Source organism: Equus asinus, chromosome 22 (genome assembly GCF_041296235.1).
Source record: "Equus asinus isolate D_3611 breed Donkey chromosome 22, EquAss-T2T_v2, whole genome shotgun sequence".
In the NCBI taxonomy this organism is placed as follows: Eukaryota; Metazoa; Chordata; class Mammalia; order Perissodactyla; family Equidae; genus Equus; species Equus asinus.
The window spans coordinates 36,953,003-36,966,386 of NC_091811.1; the positions used below are offsets into that span (position 1 = coordinate 36,953,003).

The 13,384-nt window shown below is 41.6% G+C and overlaps 1 protein-coding gene across 1 annotated transcript in view; it reads left to right on the plus strand.

Moving 5' to 3' along the window:
- Window positions 1–257: 257 nt before the first annotated feature.
- The window catches only part of SMCO2 (single-pass membrane protein with coiled-coil domains 2), a 32,228-nt gene continuing 19,101 nt past the window's right edge, over window positions 258–13,384 (plus strand). Inside the window, exons 1-3 of the mRNA XM_070495149.1 lie at window positions 258–424; window positions 7,976–8,113; window positions 10,255–10,372. Coding sequence (XP_070351250.1) covers window positions 258–424; window positions 7,976–8,113; window positions 10,255–10,372 — 423 coding nt within the window. The remainder of the gene's footprint in view (window positions 425–7,975; window positions 8,114–10,254; window positions 10,373–13,384) is intronic.

Here is a 13,384-nt window from a genome sequence, read left to right on the forward strand (position 1 = left end):
TTAGAGAGTAAATTAAAATATTTCAAACCCCTCCAAGGAAAGGCACTTATTAAGACGTTCCCATCCCTTTGAAAGTATAAATAAACACGTATTTACTCCTCTAGCTTAATTCCTGGAATCTCTGGGCCCTCAGTGAAGACTTTTGCTAACATATTCGGGGCTTAGGGTTTTCACAGGGATCCAATATTCTTCTTTATACCAAGTGCCACATCTTAGGACTTGCTGGGCAGGGGGTGGCCTGGTGATGTGCAGGTAGGATGAAGTGGGACCCCAACCAGAACGTCCCACTAGGACAGGACAAAGGAGTTAGACCCAGCTGCAGGCCTGGGAGGAAGTCTACTTCTGAGTACCTGAAGATGATGATACTGGATGAGAAGAAGTGGTTCAGGGAAGCTGTCAAGGTCACAAAATCCGGGATGCAATGGTGAGGATGCTTTATGCCTGTGCCTGCTGCTGTTTACAAGAGCTCCCTGTGTGCCTGGAGATTCACTTACATTACCTATAATCTTAAAAAGGGTTTCCCAAAGTGTGGTCCGCGAAACACAGGGCTGTGAGCACAGAAAACACTCTGGAGTCAAATAAGTGTGAGAAACAAATGCCATGCCAATTTCCACACCACCAAAGAAATTAGATTATTAAAGGCCTTAAAAATACAAAAATAAGCAAAAACTCCTTGCAATCAAGAAGCCATACTGGGGGCCAAGCCAGTGGCACAGTGGTTAAGTGTGCACGTTCCCCTTTGGCCGCTGGGGGTTGGCCAGTTCGGACTTCGGGTGTGGACGTTGCACTGCTTGGCAAGCCATGCTGTGGTAGGCGTCCCACATAGAAAGTAGAGGAAGATGGGCATGGATGTTAGCTCAGGACCACTCTTCCTCAGCAAAAACAGGAGGATTGGCAGCAGATGTTAGCTCGGGGCTAATCTTCCTCAAAAAAAAAAAATAAATAAAAACAACCTTACAAAATAAGTTAATAAAGCAATTATTTTTTAAAAAAAGAAGCCATACTGAAAGCATTTAAGATAACAACATGGAATCAACAATTGAGATGGCAACTACAGTCTCCAAAATTTTGAGAAATTTTTGTTAAAAGGAAGGAGAGAGATAAGATGGTAGCTCAAATACAAAGTGAAGGGTCTTTTTTCTTTTTCTCTCCAGAGCTTTGTATCATGGGTGAAACTGAGGCACAGAGGGTCTCTGGCCTGTGACTGAAGTGTTGACACAGCCCAGTCTCCATCCCTGCCCTATGATGCTATTAAAATTAAAACAAGAATTTAAACCAACCCTGTGTTACAACTTGCTCCCTCAAATATTCTTTTGTTCCCTTTCTCTTTACCGTAGAGGGCCATGAGCTTGTCCTACAACATAAAGGATGACCTTTGGATCTAAGAAAGGCATCTGTCCCCATTCCCTTACTTGGAGTACCCTGTTTTTTGGCTTCCCATTTTCATGTGAGTGTAACCAAGATTCTCATATTCTTTGCCCTGCTGTGGTAACTCTGAAGAGTCTGTATGTTCCTCAGTCTGCGGTATCAAACTTTTCCCATCTGTGGGGAACATATGACAGTAAAAGATACCTGGATTGGTGAGGGGCTTTTTTTTAATGAGAGGGAAAACAGGATCAGGCTTGCACAGAGGCAAAGCAACAGTGCAAAGGCAGAGCTTGAAGATGTAAGGAATATACTTACATGTCTGTTTCCTCAAAGAAATTGTGAGCACCTTAATGGAATGCCAGAAGAGGCACTCAAAAAGAGTTTTGAAATTGCAACAGATTTGACAATTAACAACTATGATCCCCAAGAATGAACAAGGCTCTGAACAGAGGGAGCCTGAGGAAGGAGAGTGGAAAGTACCTTCTCTTAAGCTCAGAGGGGAGTGGGAGAGGATAAGAAGAACAGAGGGATATTCTGGATGGAGAGGAGGCTACACAAAGGAGCTGTTTGGCAGTGGAGAGAAGACCCACATCAGGTGGCCCCCATCAGTGCGGAAACTCAGGAGGCCAGGTCACTGCTTGCAGGGGGAGCTGGCAGAGCGGGAAGGGAACTGAGCAAGACAGAAAACAGCTGTTGGGGCCCACATGTTTGGGAGGCAAGATGAGATGCATAAAGTTTTGCTGAGTAGCAGTGAGAACCCAACATGAAGAATGGTGTATACTGGGGTGCGTAAGGGCGTGGTGCCTGGGGCCAGACTAACCAGATTTGATTTGAATCCTAGATCCCTTTGTTTCAAAAGGTGGTAAGAATTAAATTAGGTAGTAAATGTACAACACTTGGAAGAGTGCCTGGCACATTAGTAAGAACTCAGTAAATGGTTAGCTATTATTATTATTAAATTGTAGTGGAACCACTCATAAGAACCTTGTGATTTCTCTTAAAGAGACATGAGATCACCTGGGACAACCAAAGGTAGGAGTATAGAGATGATAGGAGGCAGGAACCCAAGGCTGAAGATTGGCCCAGGAGACACTGTGGGAGGTCACAAGGTCATAGAGTCTGGGTTCCTAACTAGGAACAGAGTGTAGTAAAGCCCAGAATGGGAAAGGTGAGACATCTGAGCTTGAGCTTTTAGCTGAGGAAATGCCCAGGATGATGACAAGACCTAAAATGTCACCATAAAAATCATGGCTCCCATATATGAATTTATTCCATTCCTTTGACAAAATTTTATGCAGCATCTCCTATGTGCCAGCCATTCTTCTAGTGCTGGGGCCACAGCAGTCAATAAAACACGCACACATCCTTGTCTTTGTGAAGCCTACCTTCTAGTGGGAGCAATAGAAGTTGTCCAGCTCAACCTAAACTACTTCCTCACATTTTTAACCTTCTCGACAAGCCACTTAGGTAGGTATTATCAAACTCATTTTTCAGACAAAGAAATTAAAGTTTGCCCCAAACCAAATAGCCAATAAATGGCAAAACCAGGTTCCAAACACTGATCTAGTTCTAAAGTTCATGCTTATAAAAACTGTTCTATATTTCATCTCTGTGCTGCTGAATAGTTTTGGTAGGTAAAGAGGAAAGCCTTAAGAATTGAGGAGCTTAGGACCTGTAAGGTCAGAATGTTAGGTCCCTCCCATGAGTGCTGAGTGTCCTAAGAATGGTGGGAGAAGATGAGGTACAGACAGAAACGTGAACTTGGCAGTGAAGGCCTGGAAGAAATGAAAGTGTGCTGTGAAGAGTAGTAAGAGGAAGTGTGGATTTCAAAGGTGAATAGATGACAGACACATGAGGAGGAGCAGCCCTGGTTTGCATGAAGATCAACTGCTTCCTCACTCCTGCTGAGTGGGGAGGGAGTGGGAGTCTTCATTGTAGAAGATCTTTGAGTCTCTGTGAGAAAGCCAGATGCTTTGTTTGGGCAAGGAGGTGAAAGGGGCAGGCGTGGCAGAAACTGCTGAGGTTGGTAGAGCATCCCAGAGCATCCTGTCAGAGGCTGGTAGACAGATGGACAAACGGCTGGGGTGGCGAAGGATTTAGTTCCCAAAGAGTTGGCAAGAGAGGCAAGGAAGCTGGGTGACAGGCTGGAGACGCCAGTTGGAAGAAAGGCAGGGTAGCTGGAATCTTGTGAGAGGGGGTTGAAGGGTTGCATGTGCCAAGTTCCAAGTGGAATGTCAGAGAGGGCAAGTCCAACTGCAAATGTACCTGCCTAGGTGTGTATCACCCATCAATGGCCTCCTTTCTGCCTTTGGTGCTGAGGAAAGGAGGCTCTGGCATCACGAGAACAAGGGAAGCTTGATTGTGGCTAGTCTACCATATTGAATTCAGAGGTACTTGTGATTATCAGATTAGGAAAAGCCAGGTATATGCTATTTCACAGCCATACCATCTCATCATAACCTTGCCAGGAGTCTATGGTGACATCAAATTCCTGATTATCAGAACCAAGCTTTTGTAAATTTCTGAGATCCTGCATTGTCCAGCTAGCAGGTACCGAAGAGGGTAATCTGGATGGTCTGGCCTGGAGAAAATGCCCCCAAAATCTAAGTTAGAGATTTCATCAGCTGTATTTTAAAATAGCTGATCTGTTCCTTTGACTAATGCTTCTCCAATTTGTAATTTTAAAGGTTTTGATGAGGTAAGGGGAAGGAGGAAGGATCCATTCCAGGTGTACCAAATAGTCCTAGAGGCCAATGGTATACACACAGGAGTGAAGTGATAGGGTGTAGGCAGGAGAAGAGGGATTCTAGTTTATAATGTCTGGGGTGTGAGTACTTCCAAACTTTAATATGTATGTAAGTCACCTAGGATCTTTTGAAAATGCAGATGCCGTTTCAGTGAGTCTAGGGTGGGACCTGAGATTCTGCTTAACATATTTAGCAATCTGCAAGGTGATGCTCTTGCTGCTGGCCTGCAGACCATACTTTGAGTAGCAGTGACCTACGCTACATAACTAGTCAAAAGTTAGCTTCAAAAGATGGCTTGTTTTTAAGGTAAGAAGGCTATTGACCAATCCATTAAAACCCACTGGGCATCAAATTTATGGATAATAGTAAAATGATTGTAAAACTGATACCCAGAGTTTGTAGGTTTAAAACCTAATTCTCCCATCTTTTAGTGATAAAACTTTGGGCAAATCATGATCATCTCTGAGTCTCAGTTTCTGCATCTAAAAGAGTAGTGGTATTAAGATCTGCTTGAGTCGCCTGACCACATAGGGTGGATGTGAGGGTCAAATGACGCAACTTAGTAAAAGTGCTTTACAAACTGAAAGTGCTGCCCACATGTAAGCATTATTATTATTATTATTATTATTATTATGCTATTTGAAACTAAAGAAACCTTAAAATTGCTCCCATTTCCACTGGTTTTATTTTAATAGATAGATAAAATTGCCAAGTGTTAATACTGACACTGTGTTAAGCACAGAAAGGATTATTTGGTTCACTCCTCACAATTAGTAACATTAGTGGTATTAATTAGTAGTACTAATTTTAGTACTACTAATGTTAGCCCCATTCTACAGATGAGGAAAGTAAGGCCCAGTATGTTAAGACTATGCCCAGCTGCTAAGCATTGATTCTCTGACATGAATTCAGCCTGACTCTTCAAAATTCAAGCTCTTATTCACTGTGTTCAATTGATTCGCTGGAGCAAACATCCAGCATCATAGAAGAAGGTGATGGTCTGGAGCAGAGGTTGGCCAACTTTTTCTCTAAAGAGCAAGATAGCAAATATTTTAAGTCTTGCATGCCAAATTTAGGTCTCTCTTGCAACCATTTAACTCTGTCATTGCAGCGCAAAAGCAGTCATAGACAATCCGTAAAGGAATGGGTATGACTGTGTTTCAATAAAATGTTCATTAAAGAAACAGGTGGCAGGCTGGATTTGACCTTCTGTCTCTAGTTTGCGGATGGTTGGTCTAGAAGATTCTGAGTTGTCCAATATGGTAGCCACTAGCCACACGTGGCTATTTATTTATTTATTTAGTGAGGAAGATTGGCCCTGAGCTAACATCTGTTGCTGGTCTTCCTCTGTTCTATGTGGGATGCTGCCACAGCATGGCTTGATGAGCAGTGTCAAGTCCATGCCCAGGATCCGAACCTGCAAACCCCAGGCTGCCGAAGTGGAACTTGCAAACTTAACCACTACATCACCAGGCAGGCCCCACATGTGGCTATTTAAATTTAAAATTTTTTAGTTAAATTAAAAATTCAATTCTTCAGGTTCGGCCCAGTGGCCAAATGGTTAAGTTTGCATGCTCTGCTTTGGCGGCCCAAGGTTTTGCCAGTTTGCATCCTGGGCGCGGACATGGCATCACACATTAAGCCATGCTGAGGCAGCATCCCACAGGCCACCATTAGAAGGACCCACAACTAAAAAATACACAACTGTGTACCGGGGGGCTGTGGGAGAAAAAGGAAAAAAATAAAATCTTAAAAAAAAAAATTCCAATTCTTCAGTTGCAATAGCTACATGTTGAGTGCTCAATAGACACAGTGGTTAGTGCCTACTGTGTTGAACACTATAGAGAACATTTCCATCATCACAGAAAGGTTTATTGGAGAGCCCTGGTTTAGACCATCTTTGGGGGTAGAGGAGAAATCCCTTACGAGTAGCTGGAAGTTCTGAACCCTGGCTCTGCTGGTTAACCAGCTATATGACTCTAAGTAAATCACACTGTCCCCCAGAGCCTAGGTTAATGCACACACAAAATGGGGATAATACCTTCCTCATCCTGGTGCTGTAGGAACTGAATAAGAAAATATATGAAAAGCACTTTGTAATCTGTTAGGATTACAGATACTAATACAGATTATGCACAAACATAAGCCGTCATCAGGTTTCTAACTGTTAGTTGAAATGTGAGAAAATGTGTGAAGGCAGAATTTATGTATGTACCTGAATTGAGAGAAATGGATTTTCTTTTAAATCACCCAGAAGCAATTGGGATGTCAGAGTTACCAAAATAAGGAAATCTTATTATTTGTACAGTATTCTAATTTTCAGACAGGAAAGAGACACTAAACCAGGCTGATCTCAGTGGCCATTCATCTTTCAGAGCTCGGAATTGCGTTAGTAATGCTTAACACCTTCAGGAAACAGATGAAACTGGACGAAAGCTGAGATGAAATCAGGGAGGTCACAGTGTCCTTCCTGAAAGAGATCAAAGGTTTATTCTTATTTGTCACATTCCAAGTTAAGAAGGATGGTGTTATCTCACATCAAAGGTTCTAGCCCTTTCCTGTTGATTCTCCTTCACAGGGGACCCTTTGCACCACATCCACTGCGGAGCCCCACACAGGTCAAGGATAAGGCTCAAGTCTGCAGAGTGATAGGTCAGGCCCTCGGATGCCCAGATGGTTCCAATATCTCTGTGGTTCCCAGGGCCTCTCTCCTTCCTCCCTCTGTTCCTAATCCCAGCCATAAATCTCCCTTCTAGGAAAACCCCTGCTGTCACTTCCCTTCCCATCAGTCTGCTGTCCCCTCAGAGATTCTGTCCCTCAGGGTCCTGGGGGTCAGGTCACCCTCCAGCTCTAGGCCAATTTATGACTATCACTCATTTGATCATACAGAGAAGCTTTCTTCCTCTTTAGTGCTGGGGACAACCCTTCTGATTTCTGCCAATAATGAACAGCTATGTTTTGTAAGGATCCTTTCTTAGAGCTTTGCATACGAGCTTCCTGGAACCTGTTTCACGTCTCTACCTTCTTTCCTATTTCTTTTCAGCTTTATTTGTCCCATTTCTTAAGTGCTCTAACAATTCACTTCTCTGCTATCTGGACAACACTTGTCTATCAGCCTAGAATGAAAGTTCTCATTCTCATCCACAGCTGCTGGTGGTGCATATTGGTTGAAACTTTAGGAAAGTAATTTGAGAATATTTTTCCAAATCCTTAACCATCTATATTCCACCTCTAGGGAAGTATCCTAAGCAAATAATAGAGATGCACTGAAAATTAATTAACAAGGATAATCATTACTATATTATTTATAATAGTGAAAAATTAGAAATAACCTATTTGTCAATAATAGGAAAAGAATAAAACAAACATCAAATTTAGAAATAGAAAAAAATATACCAAAATATTAACCATGAGTTTTGTCTGGATATCTCTGGTTATCTCTAGAGTACCAATGATTTTTATTTTCTTCTTTCTCCTTTTCTAGTTTTTACAATGTGCATGTATATAATCAGAAAGAGGTTGTAAAAATGAAGGTTCTCACTGCCCTAGCCTCGCTATTTTATATCACTCTATAATATTCCCATCCAAAGATCCAAAATACAAATTTACAGGCTCACACAACTCTACTGTTAACCAGAGAGGTCCTTAGGGAGAGCCACACACAGGGCCTCCATGTATATATTTGAGCAGAGAAACCTAAGAGCTTGGTGTGGAGTCCCTTACAATTGGATGCCAGTTTTGGAAGGAGACGGGTTAAGACCAAACTCCCTGAAAGCAGCAGCTATCAGCGGATCAGCATAGGGAATGTAATTGCCAATCCTGCCATGAAATCCCTCTTGTTGTCATCATTGTCCCTGTAGTGCTGAAGAAATGGCTCTCATGGAGCTAAGGGACAAGTTGTCTCTGCAGATGGAAGCAGTTGGGAAGGAACAAGAGCTGACCAAGAAAAACAATGGTTTTCTCCAAAATATCGATGCAGCTGAAGGCACAATGCAGAAGTAAGTCGGGGCTGAGCTCTCAGGAGCAGTTTCTGGAGTTCTGTCTGGAAACTTCCTTTGGCAAGATGCAAGTGAGGATATTTCCAAGTTCAGGGTTGGGGTTGACATTCTTCTCCACAATTCTTCTAATTTTGACCTCATGATATTTATCGTGGTAAGTCCTGTGAGACGCTAAAGGGGCCCATGATCATAAACTAGGCAGACATCCGTTGAATAGAAATGGTCAAGACTCTAGTCCCAATTTATGAAAATATGTTCATTGTTTTGTGCCTTTATTATCTTCACCTGCTAAAGATATAAACCATTTGAAATACTTTCCAGAGTAGAGGAAATACAAATATTCATATAAATACATATATGCATTTTTTAATCAACGATAAGACTGTGTACTAGGATAACCCAATGGTTAAGAACCTTTTTAAACAGGAAGAACTTTTTGAAGGTAAAAGATTTTCCAGAACCCCTCATTTGTCAAAAAAGCTGAGTATGATATCGAAGATATTTTTAAATGCATTTAGAATTTATTGGTAAGAGTAGCATACACATTTGGAAACTGGGGAGTATTTATTTATGTGAGCAATATTTATTCAGTGTATAAAAATGTATGTAGATTCCGGGACCCCTTTCTATGCAGGGTACATGCAGAGTGCTCCCCACCTCAGGGTTCAAGGCCCACAGACTGAGAACCGCTACTATAGACCTCCATCACAAATTTGTTGTGATCCATTCAAAAGTATATGTGTGTGTACATGTATACACATATACGCACTCAAGCAAAATAACAATAGTGCAACAGGGAGTGGGCCAAAAATCCACACAATTATCGCAGAAAAGGAAATACGGATGAGTTTTATATATATAGGCGAAGATGCTGAATCTCACTCATAAAAAGAGATTAAAACTAAAATGAGATGCCAGTTTAAGCATTCCAGATTGGCAAAGGTTAAAAACTTTAATAATACATGCTTGTAGAAAAGGAGGCAAAAACAGGCATTCTCATTATTTTTGCTGGATGTGTAAATGGACTCAATCTCTTGAATGCATAATTTGGTAAAATCTATCAAAATTTAAAATATACATATGTATTGACCCAGCAATTCTATTTTTAGGGTTATCCAATAGATGTACATGGACTCATCAACACATGGTGTGTAGGGATAGTCATTGCAGCCTTGTTTGTGGTAGCAATTGATTGGAAACAATGTATATATCCATTAATAAGAAACTGATTAGCAGATTACTGTGTAGCTCTATGATGGAATACCATATAACCAATTTTTGTGTGTGTGTGTGAGGAAGATTGGCCCTAAGCTAACATCTTCCTCTTTTTGCTTGAGGAAGACTGTTGCTGAGCTAACATCTGTGCCAACCTTCCTCTATTTCATATGTGGAATGCTGCCACAGCATGGCTTGCTGAATGGTGTGTAGGTCCGTGCCTGGGATCTGAACCTGTGAATCCCAGGCTGCCAAAGTGGAGCCTGTGAATTCAACTGCTACACCACTGGGCCGGCCCCCCATATAACCATTTTTAAAATGAGGCAGCTCTGTATATAGTAATATGAAAGGGGCTCCAATACAGATTGTTTAAAAAGCACATGAGGTACAGAATAGTGTGTATAATGCACTCTCATTTATATTTTAAAAGGAATATATATTTATATAAACATAGCTGCTTTTTTATGCATAGAATCTCTGTGGAAGAATAAAGAAAAAACTAGTAAATGTTCGGGGGAAGACTCAGGGGGGGTTAGAGATCAAGATGGTGTCATAGATTTACTCCTTTCTGCACAGTCTTTTGTACCATATGACACTTTCTAACTCTACTTTTTAAAAAAGGATATTTATTATGTGTTTATTTTACACACACAGTTGCACACACACACAGCTGCAGTGGCTTTAGAATTTGGAATCTCACTGTTAAATCATTTATTGATTCAGTCAATAAATATTTATCCAGCCTCTCTATTCCTATTTTGTGCAATATACTATGCTAGACATTATTCACGCAGAATGAAATCAGTACAAGAATAGCGGGTGCTCCTTGGGGCGGGGAAAGATCCCAGTGTTCTCCCTCTAGGGGTAGCCCTAAACTATAGGCCTAAGGCCTTATAACAGCATCTGTTTGATTGTGTGGCTTGCAGTTTGCTAAGGGAATTTACCAAAATGGACCACGTCTTGGACAGATCAGATGATGAGGACGAGATTTTCTCTGAAAACCCTCAAACTGACTTTCTTCGAGAGGTGGAGACTAAAGAATGGGTAAGGGAGAGACTTAAATGTCACAGTAGGTGAAGAGAAGAACTTCACATCTCACATCTCAACGTGGTAAAGAAATATTGGAGGGGTTCCTCATAATAGGCGCGGGACATTGAGAGCTTGAAGCCAGGAGAGAGGCATCGTCTCCTCTGAGGGCTGCTGTCATTGCACAAGGGACTTACTAGCCTTCCTATGCAGAAAAATTATGCATTATATGTTAATTTTGTCCTTGGGATTTGTGAAATAACTGTGATATTTCTCACCTTAGAGCAAATTGCCATATGTAAAATCGCCCCCTGGTCGCTGAATTGTCTTCCAATAGAATGGATCAACTTATTCTTAGTTCAGCCTGGCCCTCTCGAGGTCTTTGAAATTCAGTCACCCAGCTGACATGCAATGGAGGAAATTTTGACAAAAACGCCTGAGATAGTCCTGGAAAGAGTTCATGCTTTCACTACCATTTACATCAAAGAAAGATGTGGCTGAGACTCCCTTTTGTTATTGATGAGCGAATCTCTCCATAGATTTCCCACACTATTGGCTACAGAAGTAGGTAGCTTCAACCAGTCAGAAAAACACACGAGAAAGGTGCAGTTGGAATTCCCCACTCCCAGGCTTATGCAGTCCCTGAAGGAAGCTCAGGATTCATCTCTTTCTCTACTTCTCTTTTGAATATATTTTGGATTTGGGGATGGCTAACTCTGCAAATCCATAGAAGGAAAGGTCTCAAAAGATTATCCTAGGGGCCGGCCTGGTGATGCAGCAATTAAGTTCACACATTCTGCTTCAGCAGCCTGGGGTTTGCAAGTTCAGATCCCGGGTGCAGACCTACACACTGCTTGTCAAGCCATTCTGTGGCAGGCGTCGCACATATAAAGTAGAGGAAGATGGGCACAGATGTTAGCTCAAGGCCAGGCTTCCTCAGCAAAGAGAGGAGGACTGGCAGCAGCTGTTAGCTCAGGGCTAATCTTCCTCCAAAAAAGAAAAGATTATCCTAAGCTGGACTTTACTTTCAAGTACTCTGACGTAAGTAGACAAAGAAACAAAGAAACAGAAGGAGATGGAGGGTGTGAGAAGATAGAGTTAGAAGTGTGGAGAATAGATAATAATGAGACAGACAAAAAGTGGAAGGAAAGCCAGCCATCCAGCCAGACATCTTTTATGGAAAAAAAGAATAATAGAACTGAATTAGACGGGGAGTCTTAGGATGGAGTTTTTAGAAAGGCTGAGGATGGGGGGAAAAATAGGAAATTGAGATGTGGGAGCTAGATCTTAGAAAACATGTGAATTGAAGGTATTACTCTATAAATAGTATCATCTGATTCTTTGTGGGGGGGCTTTGTTGCTGGACTCCAGGCAAGGGCTGCTACCAATGGACCTAGTTTGCCATGACACCTTCCCTGCATCCATGGTACAACGTGCCCAGCCAAATCATGTTCATCAGTGAACTGTCACACCATCGCTTGTTGACCCAGGGCAGAATAAGTCTAACTAGAGAATAAAATGATTGGCTCTATAAGACTTTAGCAGGTAGTGTGCACTCTTGGGGTAGAAGGTGTGTGGACTACTTCTTACAAACTTTCAGGCAGGTCTGTTAAACTTAAGGTTTAACAGAAGGTTTTAAAAAATTTATGATTGTACTTCTTTATATTATTTATATGGAAAATTCTATAATTAGCTAAAAATAAATCATATGCAGTTACATAATTAAAAAATAAGTATTAATAAATTTGACTTTCTGTTGGTAAAAGGATAAATAGACAACCTCTCGAGGAAGAAGCGTTTTTCTCCTATTTTCTGAAAGGAAACCAGAAGGTCTCTACTTTGCATAATCTTACATTTGTCTTTTTAGAAGAGAAGATCATAAAATTTAAAGGACAGTTCCAGAAAATGGACATAGAGTTAATAGAAGTTAAAGAATATCTATCGTTGGCCTAGTTAACAAAATACACTTTTTAGCCAGACTACCAAAGACTAGCCAGACTATCTAACCATTAACCACCACCATCCCCCACCGCCAAATATTTAGAAATGAATATTTTGTTCTGTTTCACATTTCCTGATTCCCGGTACTGCTATGGACAGTGTTGATTTCGGATGCCAGATGAGTGAACAGACTTTCCTATTTCCTGCTTTTGTTGCAGTTCTCACAAGCAGAACGTATTTACCTACCTCTGAAGTCTATTTATTCTAAAACCACTTATTGAGCAGCCACTGTGTGGTAGGTGATGTCTAGCGCTGGGAATATATGTATTAGGAGGGACACAGACAAGCTAATGGCTATGTATGACGAAATCCGTGCTGGAAGTAGCAGATGTGCCATGAAGTACTTGGGAGGGCTGTCCAGGGAGATGACTGGGATTATGACAATGGAGTTTGAAGGATAAACTGGATGGGAGAAAGGCATTTCAGAAAGAAGGAACAGCATGTGCAAAGACAAAGGGGCCAAAGAGGCACTGTGTTCTGAGAGAGGAGGAGTGAAAGGAAAGGCCTGACAGGCAGCAGGCAGGACCTGGTGGAGGTGGAGCAGGATGCGGGCTGGAAGCTAGGACGCCAGTTGGAGTTGAGAATTGATGAGGACCGAAGTAAGGCGGTGGCGATGGGGGAAAAAGGACGCAGATTTACAAGACAGGTGTTATTGGACTTGGACACCAAGTGGTTACGACATGGGTAATGAAGAGGGAAAAGAATGTCTCCAGTGAACACTTCTTCCAGGGTTCAGGTAGAGACATCTGGATGGATACGGAGAACATACGCAAGGCTGGGGAATCTGGACAAGCAAGAGGAGAAATAACATGAGTTCAGTTTTTTACTTACTGAGTTGAGGTGCCTATGGAACATCCAAAAGGGGATAGATGAGCTCTTCAAAGTGCAACACATAAATGGAAAGTAGTGCCCTTAGACTGTGTATTTCATGCAAGGGCACTTTTAGTTTGTTATTAAAACCTTACACACATAACTCTTTATGTGTTCAATCCTGCAGATTTAAAAAAATCTTCTATTTCTACTTCCTGC